This window comes from Lates calcarifer, unplaced genomic scaffold, assembly GCF_001640805.2.
Source record: "Lates calcarifer isolate ASB-BC8 unplaced genomic scaffold, TLL_Latcal_v3 _unitig_479_quiver_1795, whole genome shotgun sequence".
Lineage (NCBI taxonomy): Eukaryota > Metazoa > Chordata > Actinopteri > Centropomidae > Lates > Lates calcarifer.
Window position 1 is genome coordinate 1 of NW_026117111.1, and position 26,299 is coordinate 26,299.

The window sequence follows — 26,299 nt, forward strand, 5'->3', positions numbered from 1 at the left end:
CTATCTCTCCTGCCAGGGTCTCCAGGGAGATCCTTGCCTGAAAGGGATGGATTGAGAAGCACTTAATTAAACTAACAATGTGGCATTTCTGAAGGAGAAAGGAACACTTAAGATGTGTCAATAGACATCCAGAGTGCAACTGTTGTGAGCCCCTACAGCCGAGCCCCGACCAGCCATGCATAACTCCAACAGCTGCAAAGAGCAGTCAAATACTTGCCAAGCCTTATTGGACCTATTAAAAAAAAAAGAAATAATTATCCGTACACTGAGTTCTGCCATATCTTCTCACTATGGACTTAAAGTACAGTGAAATCTATCCTCTGGTCAATGGCCATTTCCCTCCTCTGATCCCTTTTTTCTCCTTTTAATATTTATGTGTTTTACTGATAAAGTGCACCGCTACTGCCACAGTCTGATGTCACTCACCCGTCCATATCTGTTGGCATAAGAACCCGTAAGCAAGGAATGGAAAACGATGATTGTTTCATCCAGGTCCCAGATGAAAACTCGCTGGAGAGATGGGGGAGGTGGGGGGGCAGAGGGGGAGGAAAGAAACAAAGAAAAACAGAGAGAAAAGAGGCAAAATCAATGGTGCACTCTGTAGGACTGCAAGGTGATCCTCCTGGTCAATAGGCCAGGAGCGTGTATTTGTGCGCCACAGGGACCGGGATCCATTTGCTTGGGTTGGTCACCGCAACACTCCTCCTATCACCCCCACCACACGCTTTCCAGCCTTTGCCCTTTACATTAGAGTAATCAATAGTGACAAACTAATTAACTAGATATGTTAACATGCCATGATGTCAGAGCTATAATGGGTGCTATTAACATCGTTCAAATTCATATCATATTAATGAAGAGCCCTCTGAATTACCAGGAGTTTATTTTGACATATGGTCAGTATCAAAGTGTTTTATGCCTGGTGCAGTAGTGCCATTGTTAGTCACAGCCAGTGTCCAGTCTTTGATGACAAGAATACATATATATATATATATATAATATATATATATATATATATATATATATATATTATTCACTTCAGTCATGACTCACTTAATCACATGCACTTATTTATTTATAAGGTATACATGAGAACTTTATATAAGATATGTGTTCAGTGATGTCATATATTCCACAATACATTAATAATGCATTTATAGTTGAATAATCAAATCTTTAAGTATTAATGCCCATCAAGTGTTAAAGCTGGTGTGGCGGCCATATAGTAAGTGGATTAGTGTCCATGTGCCTCAGACAGGGCGAGGCTGTCTGTCGCCAAGGTAGCGGGCTCACCCTACCTCAAGGTCGGAGTCGGGGGGCGGTGATGGGTTGTTGTTCCTTCTTCCCCGGCCACGTGACTTTCCATCCGAGGCCCGGCGCAATCGATCCGAATCTGAATCTTTAATGGGGGTTGATGGACTGTGGATGGTACTGTACTCTCCTGAAAGGAAGGAAAGAAGGAAGAAGGAGAGTATAAAAAGAGCGTATCAAAGATGAGCTATTATTTGCTTTTAGCAAAAATGTTTGCATGACAATTTGTCTTCATGCAGGACAGACAGCTTCCTGGGACATTATTTAGTGATTGCACAGCCTACAGGTAACAAACATTTCATAAATCAGTTGCAGAACATGCACTAAAAGCTATTGTGCTCCATACTGATTTAATAAACAAGAGGTAACAGAGTACATGTCAACTAGAAAAAAGCAAAGATGTCATTTATTTAAATTGGATGAGTCTGTATGAAATTATTTTTAGTTAAAGCCTGATGTATTTGGTGTTGATTGATGACAATTTCAAATGCAAGATCCGATCAGTGCTCAAGTGCCAGATGATGCATTAATGTCACATGAAATTATGGGAAATTCTTCAGCTGCTTTCAGTCTATTTTTTTTCTTGCTTGCCACGTTGCAGTACACTAAATACGATGAAAACACTACTTCTTTTTGCATCTGAGTTCGGAAAAACAAAGATTTTTGGTGTTTAGCTTGAGTGCAACTTCAAGTCAATAAGGAGGAGGGAGTTTAGTGGGTTTCAAAAAGAAACATGGCTCTAACAGGGATCAAACTCCTGATATTCAGGTTACACAAGGAAACTCGGCTGCCTGCAGTTTGATTCCTACCTGCAGAGTTGTCTGTGAGAGCCTGGCTGGTGACGCCAGCGGGTGGCTCCTGGAGAGTGTAGGTGTGGTGGTGGAGGGCGTGCTAGGGCTGGTGTTGTTACTTGTCATGTAAGGTGAAGTGTAGGGCGAGCTGTTGTAATACTGAGCATACTGGCCCTGGCCAAAAGCTGGATAACTGGGGTAGTCCTGTGGAGAGAGACAGACAGTGTTGGGAAATTGCGGGGGTGTTACATTTGTATAAAGATAAGGAAAGAGGAGAAAAAAATCAGAGATAAAAAAAAGATAGGTACAGAGTGGTGTAGGCAGAGAGACAAAAGGTAGCAGAGTTGAGGAGAAGTAGGAGGTTTGGCAGAGTAACGTGAGATATGCCCTGCACCAGTGTTGCTACTTTACAGTGCAGATTCCAAAACATAAATGCAAACACATGTCTGTTCTGTCCTACATCTGGACAACGATCTGTCTTGTTTTTTTTTCTCTTCCTTTCCTCTGTGGCATAATACATATGTGTTGGAGGAGGTACAGTAGATAATCCTGCGTACAAAGCTTTTGACATCCTGAGTGATTTATGTCTGAATGTGTCACGGATGAAATGTAACACATTGAGTGTGCATGTTTCATAAAGATTTCCAGGCCGGGAAGAAGTCTGCAATTCAAACCTATAGAAACCGATAGCTCTTTATCTCTGATCTGGTATCAGTATGTAGCTAAGAGGAATAGGTGCACAGATACCTGTTGTGTGCTGTTGAAGCCAGTTGAATTTGTCAGGGAGTTGTTTCCTGCATACAATCCCGAAGTTGTTGTAAAAGTACCACCTTTGGGAACAAAAATAATAGAACTTTGAGTTATGTATACACCATATTATATTAAAAGACATTATGAAATCTGTGAAACTGCAAAGCAGTGCAGTGACAGAGATGAAATGGAACATTGTTGGGAAAAAAAAAGATTAGTCTTTGGGAAACATGTATTTGAGGTGGTGAACAGAGGAAGGCCTGAGGGAGCTCCCAACAGTGACCTTATCTTTCTCCTCTTCCTTCCTTATCAGTGATTGGATCAGGCCTGATGAATGATTGGGGGGGGGGGGACCTCAACCTGCTTCCAAAGCTTGCACAATGTGAGGAACACAAGAGACTGTTGTGTGTGTACCAAAGGGTGGTGTTGGGAAAGGGAGGGGGGTGGAAATGGTGGATGGTTTGGTGGGCTGGGGGGGTCTATGGGCAGAGAAACAGAGATGCATACGAGAAGGAGGGTTGAGGTCAGAGTGAGTTGCACTGGAGGGGTGGCTGCTGACATCCAATGAATATGTATGTTCCTCTTTTCACTTGCTCAAAGGATGGTCCTCCTGGGTAATTAAATCATTCAAAGGGGTTGATAGCATCTAATGGCTTAATAATATACACAGCATGAGTTATAGAGGAGAGGAGCAGTGGCAGGCCCCCAGGGGCATGACTTCTCACTTCAATAGCCTTCCACCTGTACTGTCATGTCAGAGCAGAGAACAGCAGGCAGAGCAGCTTACAGGGGATCACAGACTGGTACAAAGACAGTAGGATGATAGGGGAAGCATGCAGAAAACATTTTAATTTGACAAAAAAACCCTTTATCTTCACATCTTTATTTGTATATTACAGACATAAAAATATCTGGTATTGGTCAGAGAACTAAACTGTGATTAGGGAGCACTTGATTTGATGTGTAGAGTGACAGAAAAATTTTGGGGATTGTTGACTTTCTCTACCTAGAATAGTAACTTGAGTTTTCATTACAAATAATGTATTAAAAAAAATATTTGTGTCATAGCAGCTCTATCAGCCTTTACAAATACGACCCTGGGCTTTATTGCTTGGTTCTGTCAATGCACAAACATATTGCTACTCCATACACCCACCAGGGACGTTAATGAGCGCTACCACTGCATTCTTTAAACAGCTTCTTCACTTTTCACCACAGTCATCCTCCCATAGCTAAAAGCAATCCCGTCACTTCAGTGAAAACGGAGGGGGGAGATAAATTTACTGTTCCTAAATGGGGGGCGTAATTACACCTTTGTTCCCAGAGACAAACGGAGTGAGTTCCTTTCATCCTCTGGTCATTGGCCCCATCAGGAGGGCCCTCCCACACCGTGACAAACGTGAAGCAGCTTTCAGAATGGGGGGTAGATCAGGGGGATGGTGGTGGTGGGGTGGGCATGAAGGGTACCGTATGGAAGAAAAGCACGAACAAAAGAAGACGTAGTGTGGTGTTTAACCTTGGTCAGTTAGCTAAGTATAAAGCACTGTGGCTAAAAAAGAGGAACAAATTCTTCCTGAGCTCCCAAGATTACCAGGATCCATTAATTATTTGTGCAGTTTCTCACTCTCTGCTTCCAGCAATGACACACCAGCAGATTTTCTCCATGTTTTCCAACCTGGCCTCAGAACTGTTCTCTCTCTTTGTTGTTTTGTTTGATATTTCAAGGCCTGCAGGGGAATTTTTGAAACTTTTGTGTTCTCCACAGAAAGTTCAACATCAAGTGAAAGTCCAGCAGAACAAAAAGCCAGAGAAAGAGGAGGAGTAATGCTGCAAAGGACAACAAATTAGCCTAATGCACAGTTCAAACAGTCATAAAAGCTCTCACTGGCAGGGTTTGAGGGTTGCTCTGTGGAGAACAAGGAGCCACATAAAAGCCGAGGGACCCCCTGCTAGCCCAGTGAGAATGAGCCCGTGCTGTTGGGAGTGGTGGTGTTGGTTATAGTAAGGGGGGAGAAAGAAGGGTCTTGTGGTTCCCCCCGGGGGGGCATGTTTTCTCTCCCTCCCCCTGTCCTGCTCCAGTTAGTTCACTCACTCAAGACCAGACATCATCCCTCCCTCCTCTCCTCCTTCCCTCCTGCCTTCTGGCTCCACAATTGGAAGTCCATTTGCTTTGCTTGATCAGTCCCCTTGCCATGGGCTATGTCTATCATCAGTGCACAATATTTGTAGCAGAAGTTTGTATGCCCCACTTGGGAATAGGCTATCAAGTCCAGATGGGGCTCTCCTTTAAAGAGGCAACCAAGGCTTCAGCTTCTTCAGCTTGCACTGCCACTGGGGCAGAATGCTGGAATCCAATTATTCACCTAATTAGCATCTGCTCAGTTCAAACCATCAGCACTATCTCTAAGTTTCTTTGCACACTGATCTTTTAGGCCTTTTCCTGACAATCAGTGAGATGCACTACATAGACTGCTACAAGTTATCGCAAAACTGAGGGGCACAAAAAACGCCTTTGTCCCCTTTATGTGTTGGTGCCACAACTTTAGCACCCCACACAAAGCTCCATGGCATCGGACATGAAAGTAAGGAGCAAAAACATTAATCTAATCGTCCTTCGCCTTGACAGCTGGCCACAGGCTGGTGGCAGGGACACTGACAAGGAGGGGAGGGAGGGGTATCAGATGTAGAGAAAAGAGTCTTTGGTTGGGACACCCAGGCCTGAGGCACCTCGCCCAGGCAGATCAATAGGCCAGAGAGAGTAATGATGATGGTGTGGCAGAGGGCCAGAGCCACAGTTAGAGAACCCAGAGCCAGAATAGTGGTCAATCTGTCATCTAACATGGCTGTCAATTACTAACGCACTTAACGCTACGTGGGGCATCTGATAGCCAGAGATAGCAGGAGAGAGTGAGGGAGAGACAGAGGTAGACGGAGGGAAAGAGAAAGACAGAGTAAGAGCATAATACTTAGAAGATGAATGGGCACATAATACTGTCATCGTGAGTTAAACCACTAAGGGCAGGATAGCAGCTTGTGCATTCTGCCGCACATGCTCTGTCTCTTGTTGCCTTTCTCTCTCTCTCTCTCTCTGCCCTCTCCTTTTTCAGGCGCTCGGATGCTCGCTGCAAAACTCTGGCTGCGGCCGCCTGTATTTGGTTAAGAGGCGTGGAAAAGAGGCTTCCCCGCGCCACATCTGCTGCTGAGCTGGCGTTATTTATTGTGAGATGCTCTGGAGGCTTTTCAACAACATGTGGAGATGTTTCTACTCTCACACATTAGATATTACAGGAGGGAACACAAAGACAACGCTAGCTGTTAGCTAACTGTCCTTGCCTGGTGCAGGTGCTGCCGGGGAACAGAGTGTTTTCTCTGAACCAATACAAAGAGAATGATAGAAACGCTACATGGCAGGAGGCCTGATGTGCATTTAAACTGGCTGAAAGACTGGATAGAAAGAGCAAAGGAGGGGGAGTGCAGGCGCAACAACTCATTTTTATCGGTCTCAAGGCCATAAATCTCTATGGTCTCAGCTCTTAAACAAATACAAATATGATCACAGGGAGAGAAAAAACAAAGGCTGGGGAGTGGGGACATGGCTGGTGCCTCCTAAGTGCCTGCCATTTTTCCATCTGCGTTGATTCTTTTAAGAGGAGAGGAGAGGCAGGCAGCCGTTGTGGCTGCACATAACGACTGCTGGGATGCGACCATCTTCTGGGGTGAGGGCGAGGGCCTTGTTGTGAATCAGTCTGGCTCTGAATGCTATTAAATCAGGGACAGAAACCTATTCTCTCTAATCTTTTCTAAAGAGTAGAATAAACTTTTGGGTTAGCAGAGGGAACACATGGTAGACATAATGAAATTAGACATAGTAATAGGTAAGTAAGGGCAGAGTAGATGAGTAGTTTGACAATGAGGTTCAAAGGACAAAAATAGATATGCAGAGAGAGGCGGGTCTCAGTGAAAGAAAAAACACAAACAAAACAGGAAAAAACACAGTAGCAACCAGATTCCCACCAAAGCTATGTATTTTTAGATCCCTGCTGAATCAAAATCTGCTTTGTAGCATTGTAGACGAATCATGGTGCTAGCCTGGGGCATGCTGTCAAGTTTTATGAAATAGTGATGCATCTCACGTCGCACTTTGACTGACTTGAGAGAATGCACAGAGCAGAAAAATGATAAAGGATTCACAAAGATGTCCTCACCCTGCATCTGGTAGCTGTAAGGGGCCTGTCCTGTCTGCGGCGTGGTGAAGCCAGAACCATAGCTTAGGAAGCCCGTCTGTCCCGGGGATTGGGACTGGCTCAGACCCCCCTCCGTCTTTATGCCTGCCCACAATGGACCTAAATCAGTTAGTGACACCAGATCGGTTTGATGCACAGACAACAGTCAACACACAGGTTTAAATTACACTGGACACTGCAAAAGAGACACAGTCCTCTGTCTGTTAGCATAACACACTGATCACAAAGGACAAACGCTGATTATCTGATTAAAGATTTTTACTATCATCAGTTGTTTAGAAATGTTATCATGCACTGGGTGCTGTCATGCTGCAAAGGAGCTGACTGTAAAATCAAAAAGTATGTTTGGACTATGATTGTTTGATTTTGTGTTATCATAATTATTATTATTATTATTGTCATGTAAGATAAGTCATCTGTGCAAAGATGCACAAGTAATTAAACATTTTGCTTGTGTTTGTGAATCAAACTGTCCACTGCTTATATTGAATCAGTCATGATGCAGTTTCTGTGCAACAGTAGGTTGCAGGGCTCCATTCAAATAAACAGTGTAAATTCCTCCACATATTGGAGAGTCTTTTGGGGTCAAAACACTCCGAAGACTTTGGACAAATAAAGCCTACAGTGAGCCATGTACTCCGTGTGCTTTCTCTTGCAGTGCCAGAGGAAACCAGTTTTTGTTTTCAGATTTATATCACTAATCTTTCAGATCTATCTGAACAGCTTGACAAGCAAATTCCATTTTATTGCAGTGCAGGAGAATATGCAGGCACTAAACAAGGACTCAGCATCTCTCCTGCCCTTGCTTTAGTGGAGGAATTATGGGAACATGGTTTGTCATGAGCAAGGCCTTGGTCCTGACCTTCAGGAAGGAAAAATATTTAGTAGTGAATTTCTCTTTGTATGCATGCATACTGACATTATTAGCAGGCATCTAAAGCAAGACAAGAGGAGGTTATGATTTGGGTTCTTACCATAAGCTGGGATGCCATACGGCTGGCCAGGCTGGGGGTAGCTAGCATAAGCTGCGGCCTGCTGCATTCCTGTGGTGTACTGCGTCTGCCCATACGCAGCCATATTTTGGGATGAAGGGGTAGGAAGAATATGTGGATATGTTCTGCTATTTGAGAAAAGAAACAAAAGACAAAAGTGAGAAAGGAAACACAAACTCTTCTAACTGACAAATTCCTTGTCATTGTGCTACTTCATTCTTAACACTGAGCCAAGCTGTAAGACAGATATTATCACGCAGCTCATATACATGGTGAAAGAACAATAAATGGCAAAGGAAATTTCTTAAAGATAATAATTACAACAGATTTCAGAGCGCACAAGCTGCAGACATCCCGGCAAACAAAGCCACTTGAGAACCCCTGATCTAGCAGAAGGATCTAATTAAAGATCCAAATGAAGTTGGATGCTGCTTATTTTTTAAAGAAAAATAAAAGAAGCCTTACTTGGAAGGATAAATCTGTGGAGAGAACTGGTGAGTTTGTCTTGGGCTGAAGCCACTGGTTCCAATAGCTGAGGAGAGTTAAAAAGAAAAGAGGCAAGCACATATTTAAACATTAAGAAATAAGGTAAATATTATCTTTTGCCAACAGAACTTCTGGAATCCAAGGAAACAGTAATTACATTGCATTACTCTATTTATTTCGGTAACCTTATTTAAGGTTGAAAAACCAGAGAGCAATAATGAAGTAAAATAATCAGGTAAGAACATCAGGTTTTCCTGCTGACCCACGTATCTCTGAGATACTTCTGGGCTGCTATGACGACCGCCGGTGTAAACACACACAGGATGGTCTGAATCAGTCTCAGGCCTGTGGCTTTAGTTGCCTTGGGCTTCTCAAGCCACAACCACATTGAAAGTGACATCACTGATTGCAGGTAATGAGTGCTACTGCATAATCATTCCTTCATTAAATGTACGACTGTGTGGTTCCATGGTGCTGTTGACTTGTGAAAGTTCAGCCACAAATAACTCACAGTAGTACACTTGCTTTGAATCATAGCATAGCAGTAAAGGTCATGTAACAAACACAAAGGGCATTTTCAAACATAATTTTTTTGGTAATAAAAGTAAAATCTCAAATTAAGTCTTATTAATAAGAAAATGTAAATTTATATCAGTGTTATCTGCAGGCTCAGTTCCAAAATTTGAAGTAAGAATTTTGGAAAATAGTCAAATAAATAAAATCTAAACAAAAGAGATCCAGCCTGCAAGACCTCAGCAACCAACCTGACGCTTGTATCTAAAAAGTACTATTATGGATTTTCATTTAATGAATCCTTTTGAAAGACTGCGCACAATTTAATTCAAATAATGTCTAAATGTGCCATAAAACATAACCAACATAAGCCTAAATGTGAATGTTTTATGTTTGATAAGACATCTAGATTTTATCAAGAAAATTCACATTTAATTATAAACCAGAACAATTCAGACAGGCAACAATCAGTTCTTGCATTTAACTGCATGGCACAGTTCTGAAACATCTGTCTAATTGGGCATGACATGTAAAATATGGGATTTGGTTGCGGGGGAGCGCTAACTGTATGTAACTGTACGCTGTAACCCCTCACACACGTTATTAATATTGAACACTTTTCCCACATCAGCAGCACCTGCCACTGGACAAAACCTGCTCTTCTGAGCAGAGCTTTGGGTTTCCCCGTGGAGGATGTGGGGTATAAGATTACTAAATTTCATTAATACTGTCACAGACAAAAGTCATACCAGTGATTTATGCACTTCTAGTGTTAAAGTATCAAGTACTTAGTTAAACAGTTAAGAAAAAACAGGAAAATTAGCAGCAAGATAATACCATGCACAGTTGGTTGCAATGCTATTAATAAAGGTTTATAGAAAACCTAACATAGAGCTGCAGGTTGACATAGATATCACTCAGGGTGGAAAAAAGAAATAAGCAAAAAAATTATCACATTAGTGATTATTTCTTTTACAATTCTTACAATGCTCATTATACTCAGAGGGCACAGTTTTATTTAATGGCAGTGCCAGTGTGTGTGTTTATGTGTGTGTGTGTGTGTGTGTGTGTATCTGTCTGATGTTCCCGTGCTGAGAGGAGGGTGTGAAAACCCTGGCTCTGACAGGGTGATAGGGTAACAGCCCGTGGAGAGCGAGGGCCACTGGGACGCCATGTCACTCCACTGGACAGACAGGCTCAGTGCATTACAGGTCATAATTCAGTCCTCACTGGCATGGGAACCAGCAGCATTAACACACACACACGTGCAAGCAAGCACAGCATATATATGTGCTGACAAAGGTAAGGTAGAGTCTCTTGTTCTTAAACACACACACAGACACACACACACTATACTGGCGTTTTCGCTGCAGGGACACTTCCTGAGGCCCGGCTTATCAGTCACCCATCTCTAGGCTCATCTCTCACTAATCAGTTCTGCAGCTGTATGTGTGTGGGTGTGGGTGTGTGTGTGTGTGTGTGTGTGTGTGTATGTGTGTGAGAGAGAGAAGCAACACACACACACACACACATATATGCACACAAAAAGCAGTCCTCCCCACTCACCTGATCCTGAGAAGCTGTCTAGAGAGGTGTCTGCTACCGAGGAGGCGATTTCGCTGCTGCTCATTGGCTCGGTTTTAACTGCAAACAAAGAAGCCACAGTGTCACCAAATGCACCAAATCAATGTCTGGAAAAAAAAGGAAAAGAAATATATAAAAAGATCAGATTAATGTTTAACTATATCAGTCTTTTGGATTTTCACATCCACAAAATTAAGTTTTGAAAACAAATCAAAAACTTACTCTGTCTCAAATAAAAAGAAAAATGCACCAGTGGAAGGACGTAGTCGGACAACTTTTCAACAATAAATTTATATGCATAATATTATATATTACATTTGTATTAGTTCCAATGGCTTCTATATATTTCCTTTTTTTATTATCTTTCTTTATCTGATGGTTCAAGAGACTACACTTTATCACTGATCCTTATCTGTCAGCCTGGAGACATTTTCCCATTTAAGCTTAGTTATTTACTATAAAGATGCATTTTAACTATTTTGCAAACTAGAGCTTAATTTGACAGTGCATTCTAATCAAAAAAACTACTGGTTTTACACTATCTTTTTATTTACTGATGAATTACGGGCATACTAGCACTTTAATGCAGCATGAAATAAAAAATTGTAACTGTAGATGTTAAGAGTCGATGATAAAAAATCCAAGTACAATTGAAATGTCAAAGAAATGTATGGCGTATAAAATCTTTTCAAGAGTGTAGCGAACGCTGTTTGACCTTGACTCCATTATACAGCTCAGCGATAGATCTGCAAAGACGATTTCACAGCTATCTGACAGCTCAGGAATCTTTGAAATCAATCCATTTCACTTCAGGCGGGCTGGAGGGTTTTTTTTTTCTTCCTTTTTTTCTTTTTTTGGCAAAACAAACTGACAATGTGGGCAAGGGAGTCATGCTCAGTGGAATCCCTCATGGAAGAAGAAGCCATTTGCTGTCATGTTTTACATGTTTCCGCTATGCTCGTTCAGTGCAGAAACATATGTTGACGAGGGGGGGCAATTCTTTTGAACAACACGCTGATGAAAAAATAGCGGTAAGGTGCATGCATAAACTAGCACACACTCAGGTTCACAGAGCACACAATAACCACTGTATTCAGGAGACAGCATGGAACGCTCAAATGAAAACAAAATGCACAGTATGCAAGTTCACAATCTGAACATTCATTAACAATGGACTCAAAATCCAGTCGTGTCAAACCATGCTTGGAACAGAATACCACAACAATTACAGCAAATACCAAAGAGTTTCTGAATGAAAGGCACAATAGTTGAGGCGACTTTAGAATTTTGCAGCTGATAAATAGTGTATTTTTAGGACTTTAGGAAAAAAATTTAAAATTTCTTCATGAGAGAGGTAGGTGGTTCAAAAATGTGAACTACAAAGACCTCCTTTCATTCTTGCTCTAAGTAGAGTTGGGGAAAACACCAAGTATTGTCCTTTCATTGTGTCACCAAGAGTAGACAAACCTGCAGCGGACTGTGAGTTAGAACCTAACAACCAGTCTGCAGTGGTAAGCATTGTGATGTTATCACCTATGGGAAAGAAAGAATGGCAGAGGGACACATGACAGTCTGCACCACGTCTACGGGCCCTGTGTCATAAATATACAAATAAATGAACCCTGAGCTGGGAGCACAGACTAACCTGGAGATTACGTGACAGTGGGGGATGTTTTTAATAACTTGTTGGTTTGTGACATGGGCACGACTGCTTCACTAAACAAAGGCTCAGATTTAAAGCACAGGTGAATCACCTGAGTAAATAACTATGTACAGTACAAACCTCATGCAAAACGCCATCATTTCCATGCTGTAGGCTTTGAATAATTACATGGTTGCTTAAATAAACAGCTAATAGTCACTGGAAAAACAACTAACAGAGGCACTGAAATGTTTAAGCTAAAAATGCTGGGGCAGCAAATTGTCTGTAAACTTAAATAATCTACACTCCGATCAAATACTAAGTGCACTCTCTCCATTGTTTTACTGTATTAAAGCAAAAAAGTATTAGTAATTCACTCTAAAAAAAATCGCTTAAAATTTTGATGCAACAACACTGTATCACAGCTTTACTGACTTTATTAAAAAATCAGTTTTACATTGAATGTTTCAACTTAGTTTCTATCACCATTCTCAGCTTTTTTTATATTTATAGTAGTACACAAAACACAGAGAACAACTAAAGCGTAACAGCACCACACACATACCTTCAGTGCCATTGGGTGTCATGGAATTGTTATTGATGTGCGAGTTGTCGAGGTTGGGACCATTAGGAGATTCACTGCTTCCACTTACTCGGCTGTGAGGACTGGCTAGATCCTGCATTTCCATAGACCTGACGAGACACACACACATACACACACACATGCACACACCAAATCAAATTACACACATCGCTCTGGTTTCAGGGAAGCACACAGCTCTGATACGCAACGCTGTGCACGATACACTGCTTATAATACAGCAGTCAAGATTTAGATGAATAAAATGGTGATGATATTACAGAGTAAAAAACACCTCAAGTGTCACAGAGGAGTTGCGGGGTAAAAATATTCTATTACAGCTGCATTCAAAATATAAAATTCAATGCAATTTTACAAATGCTATCTTTGTGATATCTTCAGTTCAATTTTTAAAATTTTACCTGATGCCAAATGATACAGAAAAAAATGTACTTGTGAAAATGAAAAATTGTTTACATGGCATGTGACACACACTCACGAATGCACAAAAAAAACCTGTGGGATCCCAAACTATGAAATGAATAGTAAACATTTTTGACAAGATAGTTTTTGATCTGTCTTATTACAGCAATCTCACAACAAGTTACTGTTTTACATGATGTGAACACAAAGTGTTTACCACCAATTTACTCTGGTGTATCTTGAAGCAGAAATGGCCTTAAGTGTATATCATTTTGTGTGGCATCGAAGACTGTTAACAGATGTTTGCTGGTTTGAGGCAATGGTTAATGTGCCTGTTAAAAGTGCAGCACTCTGCTTGATTATAAGAGCCCATGCCTCAGTGATGGGCAGATGAGAAGCTCATGAGGCATGTGTTTGCTCTGGCAAGCTCCTTAATTAGGGCCCGAGCAACGAGTTGCGTGGGCCCAACGGGGCCATGCAACGAGTTGCAAGGACCCTCTTGTTTTCGGTCGGTTTATTATTATTATTATTATTATTATTTTTTTTCTTCTTTTTCCGCCTCTTTGATCGCCTTTTTGAGGGCCTTAACATGCGTCAAAACTCCTGAAAATTTGCAGATGCGTCAGGCACGGCGAAAAATTTAATAATTTAGGGGTCTTGAGCATGGGTGTGGCAAAATGGCCTCGGTAGCGCCACCTACATTTTTAAACGGAACAGCCCCTCAAGCCCGTTGCGCCTAAAAATCTGAAAATCTGCACACATATGTAACATCCCATGACGCACCAAAAAGTCTCTTGGAGCCATATCCTAAACCCAACAGAAAGTATTTTTATTTTGACCGGAAGGTGAAAAAATTGTGTGTTTTTGGCCATTTCCAGGGGTCGCTTGAACGCGAACTAGTCCTAGACGCATTATCCGATTGACTTCAAAATTTGATAATTTGTTCTTAAGACATAGACGAAGTTAAATTGCAAAAGTTTCGGACTTTTCATTGAAGGGCGTGGAAGTTATGGCCCCTCAAAGTTCGATCACTCGCCACAAAACAGGAAGTTGCTTTAAATTTGCTATATTTCGGCCATACTTTGTCCAAACTGCATCAAACTTTACAGGATTGTTAATGGTACCTATCTGCACACATCCATATGTCAATATTCATACAATTGTTGTAGCGCCACCTATTTATAGCAGGAAATGACATATTTTATAGTGTGATGTCCAGTTTCTAGACGGGTGACCAGATTCACTTCAAATGTTGTCAGCCCCTCCTTGACGATTTTTGGAAGACGTCCTCCGAAAATTGTGAGTTTTGGTCGAAGCATGTGCCTGTTCTGGCCCGTCAAAGTTCAGAAACCCAACTTCCTGTTTGAAACCTCAGATTTTGGGGTAACTTCCTGTTGCGACTCTCTACTTTATCCTATAGATGGAGCCATTGTATTACTCTTTGATGGGTTTTTGGAGGGGGGTCTCTGTGTGTGTGTGTGTGTGTGTGTGTGTGTGTGTGTGTGTGTGTGTGTGTGTTTGTGTTTGAGGGGGGAGGGGAAGAGGAGTTGATTGAGTCTGTGAGAAGCTGCCACAGAGAGGTTACAGTCAGGAGAGCCAAGAGCTGCTTTACACGCGGGATAAAAACTTCAGTTAAGATTTGAGCTGTCACTTGAGAAAGCATCATGCCAAAAACTAAGGAAATCACTGTAGACTTGAAGAAAAGAATTGTCGATGCTCAGGAAGCAGGAGAAGGATATACAAAGTTATCACAGCATTTCCAAGCGTCAAGAACTCAAATGAGAAGCGTCACCGAGAAATTCAAGGAGAGCCACACTGTGCAGAACAAGCCTGGCAGAGGTAGGAAGCCAAAGATTTCAATGACCCTGGAAAGAAAACCAGTGAGAGACCTGTCTAAAAACCCCATAAACGCTGCCAAGACACTAGTGAATGACTAAGTTAAGTCTGAAATTGTAGCCTCAAAGAAGATTACATGAATTCATGTAATCTTACCATATGTCTCCCCTTGACCAAAGCTGAGCGTGGATTGATGCTGTCTTTACAGTTTGGTTTTGATCAGTTAGGAAATTTCACAAGGGGTCAGCTGATTTTTTTCGTGTTACTCAGTGTACGGCGACAGGAAAAGTGCACTAGGTCCACCGGCGTCGAGGTGAACCAGCTGAATATAAGCCACTCAAGTTGACGACAAGTGCATTGAAAAGTAAAAGCTGCTGGCCTTTACCTTTTCTTTGTAAAAGCGCCTGTTCGGCCAGTAGTTAGTAAAGTAATATTTTCAGCGTTGTCCACAGTCTCATGACATGTTTAACACGAAGCACAGCACGCTGGTTAAGCTCATGGCAAACTGTTACTAACAGCTAAAATGAAAGCTTGTCTGTATGTAGTCTAACTGGTTAGTTTGTCACTAATCTCCAAATTTGGCAAATTGCTATAAACTTCACTCTCTTAAACCAGTAACAGTCTGAGCTGGACTGATAGGAGTCTGTATGGATAAAGATAAAATCCTAATGATACCCATCCCTACAGCTGGTTAGTGGCTTCGCCCTGACTTTAGGCAGATGAGATATTCACTGTTCAAATAACTTCATTATAACCCTTGTTTAAGCATAAATGATTTATATATGCACCCAATAACAGAACTTGCAAAAAAATGCTTTTGCTCAAAGCTCAAAGCTTGTAAACTCAAGTTAAAACTGAGTTTTATCTCCTTTTGGGAGGGGGTATCTGTGTGTGTGTGTGTGTTTGTGTTTGTGTTTGAGGGGGGAGGGGAAGAGGAGTTGATTGAGTCTGTGAGAAGCTGCCACAGAGAGGTTACAGTCAGGAGAGCCATGAGCTGTCACAGATGATGAGCTCTGAAAAATATTATCACAGAAAATAATTAGCATAAAAGCTTTTATTTTAAATTTTTACATCTCGGAAGTGTGAACTGTTACGCCAGCGTGTGCCCTGCGACCTGCGTTGACCCCGCGGTTGCCGGGGTCCCGCGGTCGCCGCTCCCCCGACGGGCGCCGGGTGCGAGGGCCCGTTCAACGCTGCTCGCAGCTTTAATTGTTTCTGTGTTTATACAAAAGACCACGCCACTGAAAACATTATTCTATCTTCTCATTTGTGCGCTCAAAGGATTTGATCGAATGTAGACAATGGAGTAGGAAGAAGGCACGAGTGATTTGAAAAGTACAGCCACAAACTCTAGACCCCCATTTGTCTCTGCCACCGTTCCCATTGCAGCAGTGAGTTAATGAAATTAGGACAAAATGTTTTGTACATTATACTGCCATTTCCAATTATATTCCAGGGTTCTGGGTATCTCTGCTATCGATAAACATTGGCCTTTTACACAAGGCCACAAAGATAAATGCTCAAGTAACTGTAAGTAGTCTGAGTGCTATCAGATGGCACAAAAGAAACCAGAATTATGAGATAAAAAGATTAAATTATGATATGCATTTACTGTATTTAAGATTATATTATAATGTTATGATATTATGATACTTTGCAGCATAGTTTGGCAAATACAGTCCTTTCTTGCGGTTCAAGTGCAATTTAATTATTAATGGAAAATATATATTTTTCAGCATTAAATTGCAAACAAAAAAGACAAAGATAGTAAGTAGCAAAGTATGTTATATATATTTAAAAAAAACAATAATGCAAAAGGTCAATTCAATCCTCTTCACACATACTCTAATAATGGAAGCTGCATTATCCCTTTCCCAAAGGTATATTAATTTACTTCTCCCCTAAAAATATCACACCCTCCAAGCATACAACAACACAGAGGTGCAAATATAAGCACTTAAGGACCATCCAGAATAAACTAACCTCATTTCTACATCTCACACTCACGACTTAATCCTGTTTTCTCCTCCTTGCCCAAACTTTTTTCTCATTAGCTGACGCCTAAAAAGCCTTCACTATCTCCAATCAGACAACACAGTAGACTGAGAGAAGTTGACAGTTGTTTAGCAGAGTGCGATGCCACGCACAGAGCTACATGTCTCTGATGCTGCTGGCACTGGCTCAACTGCGCTCTTACCTGGACCTAGATGGCTTTGAGTCCTCTCAAACCACACTCTCTTTCTTTATCCTGCCTCCACCTGCCCCCGGCAGAAACAATGTCACTCCTTGTTATTGCAGCTCGATGTCACAGTCCAGAGCCATCCATGACACAAAAAGGCTTGTCTGAGAAAACATTATTGTTATTCTGGAGCAGAATGGGAAGAGAGGGCTAGCGGGGGGAACAGAGGCGCACATTGTCTCTCTCCGAGCCGCAGCCCTGCTCCACTGTTGTTTCCTCCTCCAGGTCCTCCCTCCTCCCTCCTCCCTGAGCAAGGGGAGCACGGCCAAATGACGGAAAGGTGATTCATCATTGGTCTACGACAGCTGCAAACTGGATTAGCCCTCCCCCAATCAACATGCAAAGCTGCTTAGCCAAGGTAAGCAGGAAGGGTGGGGTGGGGGTGGGGGTGGGGGGTTGTGGGGGTGAAGGTAGGCAGAGGGGTGAGGGGTTGGGGATAGCAGGGGGCTGAGGGGCGGCAGAGGGTGGGAGAGCCTGCCCGCTTTCCTGCTTGAGGTAGTCTGCTGCTGGAAGGGAGATGGGACTTGTTGAGGAGAGACAAGTCAAGCGTGACACCCCTAGCATCTTCAGCAGATCTTTCATCTGCAATTGACACTATCTGAAATTTATCAGCACTCCCCATCCCAGCATACTGACAGGTCCTAATGACCGTCAGGGCTGCTTTTCCGTGGGCCTGCCCCAGCCTGGGGCCATGGCACAGCAAAGAAATACACAACTTCCTACTTCACAGTCTATTCACAATGGACAGAAAAGCCAAAAGAGAGTAATACACAATCTCACACAGACATTATATAAATCTTTACTTTCTCTGTGGCAACACGAAAAATTCATACTTATGTCTTTTTCTTTAGCACACAGAGACACATAACTCATGCCTGTATGTCTGCATGTGTACACACACTCATGCACAGGGCACTTCAGAGGCCCCCACATCAGTGGTGCAAACGCATACACACACACACACACATGCAGGGCACTTTAGAGGCCCCCAGATCAGTGGTGCATCTCAGACAATGAAGGAGACTGGAAACAAGAACACGGAGAGCATATGGAGCCACATATGTTTCCTATGACGCTACGAATGCCTCTATTACTCTCCTTTAGCTGACAGTTACATTTTGCTGTCCACTCCCGCTCTGCTCGTCTCTCTCCAAACATCAAGCAGAGCAATATACTTGCACGACTATAACACTATATTAGACCTGACTCAAGCCCACCATGGGAATACAGGGTCCAAAAAGGGTCAAAGGTATTCGACTGGTCAGGAGAAAGGAAAAAGACATATAAAGTCTTTTTTCAAAAATCCTGGCATGATTTTTTAATGGCTGACTGTTTACATGAGCCAGGGTAACCTGAGCTACATGCATGGTCTTAAGTCTTTTTTTTCCTTCTTTTTTTCAGCAGGCTTTGCTCTTCACACCAAGGCAAAGCCTTCATGAATACCATTCCAGCTTTACAATTTGCCTTCTCTCCCACTGCTTATGGTACAGCCATCTTTGCAAAAATCACCATTATATCTCATTCTCACTTTAGAGGCCACAGATAACAGCAGTGCCTCCTCCTGGAATTTCCCAAAATTGAAATATGCAGAGGGGATGTAAAAAATACAAAAATATCAATGGAAAAGAAAGTCCACAGAGGTAAAAGCCATAAAGACGAAAGAGAAACACATTTTGCCACAGCACATTAACAGCGATCACAGAGTTGGGGGAAGTTGTAGCGAGAGTGCTGTGGTGGGTTGATGTGGTGTGTGTGTGTGTGTGTGTGTGTGTGTATGGTGGTTGGTTTCTCTGTTCAGCAGTGCAGGCCAGTGAAGCCATTACCACGCTGGTGTCTCAGCCATTGCCAGCAGGTGAAACCAGCCAGGTGAAGAGGGAGAGAAGGGGGGGGGCAAGGAAGACAGGAGAAAGGAGAAGAGCAGGAGCGGGGGGATCAGGGATTTAAAAGCAAAAACAAGCCTTTCTTCTGCCATGCTAAATATTCATTGTTTAAAAAAAAGGGCTGAATTTGGCATCTTTGATGTGCTTCTTAGTTCAACCTGAACTGCCAGGTCTTTGAAGCTAACGAGAACAAAGCCCAGCTAGATGAAGCGCTGGAAGTGTCATCAAGAGAAAGAAAAAAAGAAGAAGTAGTGCCACAACATGCTTCGCTCATGGTTGTTTGCAGGCCCTTTTGTTTCGCTTTCCTTATTTCATGACCTGCGTTTCCAAAGGTAAACACAGCAGCCAAGCTTTTAGCATAGATCATCTCAGCATGCAGGCTGTCTGACCTGGCACAAATCATTTTCTTCTCCTTTGCTGCATGTACCTGTGTCACTATACAGGCAAGGGTTACCTGTTCATATGGAAGGTGTTACATCAACTGCAAAATTTAATGTTTGCTTTGAAACTATTTTCACATATTAAACAACAATTATCAAACAGAAGATTTAACTGAAAAATAAATGTGAATATGCGTTGTTTATTTCCACTGTCCACTCCCTGTATCATCTTTAACAGATATTAATTTTATAGGGCAAAGTCCATAGTCCTTTGAATTTTAAAGACTATGTAAGCCATGTGTTGTGAGTTACAACTTTTGAAAAACAATGCTTTAATCAAAATCTAACTTTAAAACAACTAATCCCCACTTAAGCTGGTCAGCTGAATCCACATGGTGGCCCAGGAAAAATAAATCCACTCGCAAAGAATGTAGATGCAGACAACAATTGGACACAGATGTGAGTGGAATTAGGCACAGTTTACAAAATGCTACACTTCACTTGTGTCTCTATACGTGGCTGAAAAAATGAGGGTTGCCAACAAATGCAAGATTAAACAGCTTGGTGTGTTTCCCACCCCAAAAGTGAAGTATTTTAGATAGATGACTGCTCTACATTTGAAAAAAAAAAAAAAAGATGTGAAATTACATGCTGGTGTAACTCTGAACAATGGCAGCACTTTTCTGAACACTGGCTTCTGAGGGAAAAATTATATGTTTGCTTAAATTTATTGTCACTTTAGTGCTAAAACACTTACAATAACTTTAAATAAAAACATAAAACATTGCTTTTGATTTTTTATACCCCATGTACTGCATATTTATTTGTACTGATATACTGTTGTGGGATATTCAACACTTTTAAGCGCAGCAAACAAATGAGACTGACGGCGACAAATTATAAAAGCACCCAGTGCTTCACACGCAATTTAAAATTTTGTACTTGTCCATAATTAAAAAGCATAATTATTAACAGATGCGTTGTGTGTTGATGTGCAATTTGTCTCTCTCATTTGGTTCAATCTGACACGGTGCTCCGGCAATTCACTCAATAGCTACATTAAATCTGTTAATACTGTGCTCTTCAACCTCCAAAATTATTTCCAGAAGGCCAGCTCGCCTTTGAGGGGCCATCAAACAAGATTTAAGGTGCACGTTTTATCACAACCTGCCTACCACCGTGACCACCACAGAATGATAGAGGCTTTACAGCACAAAGATGAAAGAGAGTCCAGTGAGAAATCTTAACGACGAGATCACTTTAATACTTGTTATTCTAATTCTCTCAAATCTGAGACAGTGATCTGTTACATGAATGAAGCTATTATCGCTGTAGGACAGGGAGCAAAGCAAATTCTAAAATTGCTTAGTTTATATTAACACTGCAGAAGGAAGTAAAATAGATGCATTTTAAAAAGTAAAAATGTATATGATCTGTGTAGAGGGACGCTGTACTACAGGCACATTTGCAATACAATGCAGTCTATTTGAAAACAATTGCTGTTTAGACTAATAACTGAGCAATTTCCTTATTATCCTGCACTACGTAAACATTTTGCCATTTACAAACAAACACACAAGTGGGTATTAGTGATTGAGGGCCTGTAATGACAATCAACAAAAATCTTTAAAGCTCATTTCCTGCTCTTTCAGCCCCATATTCCAGAACCAAGCAGTGGTGTGTTAACAAAATAACACCCCACAGTATTTAGTAAACAACCCTTAATTGCCCAGTATGGGCTACTTAATAGGAGGTCCCCTATTTCCTTCTTCTTTCTCTCGCGCTCTTTCTCCCCCTCTCTCCCCGTATTCCTCACTAATAGCCGAGTGAGGCAGGATCAATTAGCCCTCTATGTCTTTCACCGTTTTCAATCTCCTCTCTGAGAGAAGAGAGGGGTTTGGCCGGCTAGACATCCATACGGAAGGCATCAGGCCTTGGGCAAACAATGCCACCGTCACTGCCGATCACTCTTGTCTTGTACACACTGCTGCTACACATGCATGAAGCTCCGCAGCCAGGCAGAGAGACCCTGATCTCTCCCTGTGTAAAGCAAATACACAGTGTAAACAGCCCCAAATCAGCCTGCTCATTATCTGTTAATTGGATAAATAAGGTTATTGTGTGAGTGAATGGTTGCAGCAGGCGGTCACACACACTGTCATGTTTGTCTACACGGAGCGGAGGCCACTCTGCAAGCAGTCTGGCTCACAAGCCTATCCTCCTAACCTCTCTATTTCCTCTCTTTTCATCTACTAACACACACCTTTCCAAACACCGAACAGGGCAGGCGTTTTGAAAATGACAGGAACTAGAAGATGAAAAAGGACAGAGGGAAAATATCACAATTTCAGAGAGATGAAGTGCCCTTCAAACACACACACACCACACAATAATTCCCTGACTTGTGATGTAAGCCTGTGATCATGCACACAACATTAAACCCAGAACATCCTTCAATTAGAGAGGCTAGTGATTACAGCAGCTGAGTCATCTTCACTACACGTGAAACACTGGCGAGCAGAGACGCAGCACGGCCGGGGAGCCGAGGCCTGTTGTCTTGGTCAGAGACGCTCGAGAGCCTCTCAGGTCTCCTCGCGGCATTCCTGGCCTCAGCAGATGGCATTGGATGTCAACTGCTTTAACTGTGTTTGGTTTTGTTTGTTCTGCCAGTCGAGGGGAGACTCCTGCAGGGACCAGCATGTTTTCCTTTGCTTGATCAAAAATGTAAACTGGGCCGAACAGAAGAGGATCCCATAAATTTTTTGCACTGATGATATTATTTTCAATGCTAATCAAGATGACTTTTCGGCAGTTTAAAAATGTATTTTTAATTACAAGTGGGAGAAATTCTGAGGTCATTATTTTAAAAATGCAAATTCCAAATAGTAGGATTTTTTTTGCAATTACAAATGAATATTTTGTAGGCAAACTGTACTGTAAATTTATGAACTGCTTGCATTATAAAAATAGAGCTTATTGTATAATTTTTAGTAAATATCAAACATAAAGCTCTTGATTGTTATTTAAATGACATCATATTACATTTTTAAATTTACTTCTTTATCAGGATGTGGGTTATATTTACTTTGACTTAAATTAAAACCAAACATTCACCCAGAGCAATTGTTTTTTCAGCTATTTATCTATCACCATCAATGACTTAAAACTGCCATGTGAGGATTAAACCCTTCCTGTTTTTGTTGATATTATTTCCTTTATTATAAATTTGTGTGTAGCTCTACAGTATTACATTTCTTGCAAAAATAAAGATGTAGTACTGTTTTCAATCCCTAACAATTGATGACAATATTAGTCAAGAAAATAATCTGTTACTCCAACTGCTTTGTTGGCATTACAGCTGTAATTTGGAATTATATCTTGAATTAATTGTAGATGCAAATCTATGAAATGAAATATTTACACACACATACTCACACACACAAACACACTGACATACTCACAATTTAGATAAATTAAGACAAGACAACCAACAGATCACACATAACATAGAAATTTAAATTATACTCACTACAATTATGGTTGAATCCCTGTGTGTTTATCCCTTCTTACGTCTTCTTTTTAAAAAAATCTTCTACAAACAGATCGTTCAGTCCAGCAGCAACGGACAGCAAACTTTCTGAAAACAGTTCTTCAGGCGTTGGTAGAATCTGTAGCACAGTGAATGTACACTACAAGACTACTTTTTCTTTTTCATTTTAGGTGTTGGAACCCATGGAGCCCCGCGCGGTATCTCAGGAGACCCAGTCCTGGTGAGAAAGAGAGTTGTCCGATTACTGCTTCAGGCAGTGACTAGTGAGTGTCTGAGGAAGAGGGAAAAAAAGAGAGAGAGTGAGAGAGCGGCCGGAGAGGGAGGGAGGGAGGGAAGAAGGCAGTGAATGAGGGGAGGGAGAGGGAGGCTGCTGCTGTTTGAAAAAGCAGAAAAGTTGCTCCGTGCTCTCTCACAGGAAGACTTTGGGGCTGGAGGAGGCACGCGGGAGTTGTGCCTCACACCAGCTCCCCATATGTCATTCACTCACAGCTTTAAGCAATAGAGCCCTCTCCAGATCATATCAGTGGAGACTAAGACAATGAAATGCCAGATCTCTCCCCCGGCCTGCCTGTCCACTGGAACACCAGGCTCTGCTCACACACCCCGAGGGCCCACGCTTTTCTTCTCCCCCCCTTTCTCTCTTGTTTTTGTTATGCTCCTTTTTTTCACCACAAACCACTTTTTTTTGCTCTCTCTTGCGAGTCTTAGGTCGCTGCTGGATTTCTCTCTGTCACAGAGGGACTTGAGAGGGTAAACAAGGGTGCGGGTCATTAGCTTTAGGTGATGGGGAGCCGGAGGTTTAGCAGCGGCCGAGTGTCTCAGCTCTATCCGTCTCCACACAGCAGTCTAGTGGAAGTCCTCCGTCAACACATAGACGCCGCGTCTGTGTGCAAGGTAATGACTGCCTTCTGTCTGCTCCAGGTTATTATTTCAACTGCGCGAAGCTGCTACACACAAGGCCGTGCTGCTACTGATGAGCTCAAACTGGTGATTTATTTAAGCTGGTGATGAGGCTTGTACAACTCTTGCTTTAACATGTCATGCCTTTTTTTTTTTCAAGAATATCAATTCTGCGTAATGAATTGCTGCAAGGGCAATGGACCATTTAAAAATTGTTTAAATTTCACATAATAAAACTGAGGGTTAAATACCAACTGTAATACTGAAAAATGATTTTCAAGGAAGAGGAAACCATACATTTACTATAGTAAAGAGGTGCTGAGAGAAAAAGAACACCCACGGCTAAAGAATAGTATACTGTGTTAGTGGCTGGCCTCTGTACGCACTGCTTGTATGTCTCTGTTACTTCCTTTTCAGTGGGTGATGATAAGAAATACAAATTTGTCATGTGTGTCACTAAAAGAGCACAATCAAACCTGTTTGGTTTTTTTTTTTAAAGAAAAGGAACTGATAAATTAGCCAGTTTCTACTTGATCAGCTGTAAAGTTCACAACCCATACTGAAAGCAGGTCAACACCAACCAACCTCTGTATAGCAGTAGTCAACAAGGAGCTGACAGAAATAGATCAGAGCTGCAGTGTTCCTGATTTAAATACACTGCAGTAATGATGGGGACGTGCTGGAAATGCAAGTGCTACCTCCTTTTCCAAACCATCTACCCACAGGTAAATGCACAGGCTTACATTTCAATATCAGAGCATGAAGTATATTGCGCATTCAACAGGTTTTTGATAACTTAATTGACTAATAGATGCTTGGGGACTCTTAAGTAACTATTTCTAATAGTGACGGGGGTACACATGCCAATTGAGTTACTGCATTTACTCTGTTGCTCTCTATTTCAATAAGCAGCTGTATAAAATTAGCTCGAGATGTAATTTTGCAAGTGAGTTATTTTCAAATTGCACAGTATCATTATCCAGAGTTGTTTATGTCTCAACGACTAAACTCAGATTTTCCTCGTACTCTGCTGCATGTAGTGCTGTATGGTATGTTTTGAATCAAGGCTCCAATCAACCTGGCAGCTTTACTGGGGATGATTACTTTACTATTTTCATGTTAGACAGTATTAAATGCCAGGCAGGTTAAACAATCTTATGTAGATAGTTTAATTTTTTGTTAACTCCTGATGAAAAATATTCACATAGATATAAAATATTTCAGTTTAAGAGGCACTAAGACATATTCAATAAAAGAAAACCTCATTAGAGGCATAAATTAGAACAATAAAATAATCTTTTCTACAACTGTAAAAACTTAGAGCCCTCTACATGTGCCAAATGGAGGCTTAACAAAAGATGCACTGATACTGTCCAACTGACATCAGCACTAAAACACCACTTGCCAAAAACTATATCAAGTAAGAAATTTGAGAAGTGAGCTAAGATTAAATGTGAAGCCGTTCTTTATTAAGGATTATCTTGATGGGACTCAATGGTCTTCATGTGGGGTTGCAAGGATGCCTGCCTGCAATTTAGAGTGAAGAGAGATCTGCACTGTCCTCCACTGCCAACAGGTTATCCACTCAGCTTCTCACACACATGAAAATAGACTCACTTCCAAATGGCTGATGCCGTTTTTGAGATAAAGGACGGAGGTTAATGTACATCTACCTGGAATCCTAGAACTTGGAAAGTTGTGGTGATTTTTTTCCTCCCCTGTTGTTCCACAAAAGGAGGACATCTCGGTAAAGTGAGTTTACTTATCTTGACAAAGACTATATAAACAGTGTGAAAGGAGCAGGAACGGCGGTGACAAGGAATCAAATGGCACGGATGAAACAAAATGCTAACACCCCGGTGACACAGTTGCAATATTTTCATATGCATATGCTGCAAATTTGTTTGGGTAGAGCTACTACAGTGTTTATACAATGTCACACACTGGGGGGATCAAGTTCCTTTTTTGACATAAGTCTCAGCAGAGCATTATACTCAAAACCTTCCTCCAAGAAGGGAAATCTGAACTTGGGATAACTTTGGATAAAATAACAGTTTTTATATATTTATTCAGGCATTACCAGGTGAAGTGTTCACCTATTGACTAAGGAGGGAAAAAAGTTCTTAACAACACAAACCTCCCACCCTCCAGCCTTGCCCCTGACACAAGTGGGACATTAAGTTTGCTGCGTGGCAATT

The 26,299-nt window shown here is 41.6% G+C and overlaps 1 protein-coding gene across 1 annotated transcript; it reads right to left on the minus strand.

Moving 5' to 3' along the window:
- Positions 1-1,298: 1,298 nt before the first annotated feature.
- LOC108902297 (eyes absent homolog 1-like) lies at positions 1,299-24,127 on the minus strand (the record flags this gene model as incomplete). The annotated part of the gene is given in 11 exon segments (XM_018704097.2): positions 1,299-1,441; positions 2,121-2,186; positions 2,189-2,306; positions 2,850-2,932; positions 7,058-7,180; positions 8,071-8,216; positions 8,554-8,620; positions 10,654-10,731; positions 12,139-12,204; positions 12,879-13,006; positions 23,181-24,127. Coding segments are annotated over 10 exon segments (1,014 nt in total), but the record flags the coding sequence as incomplete, so codon positions are not given.
- Positions 24,128-26,299: the final 2,172 nt, after the last annotated feature.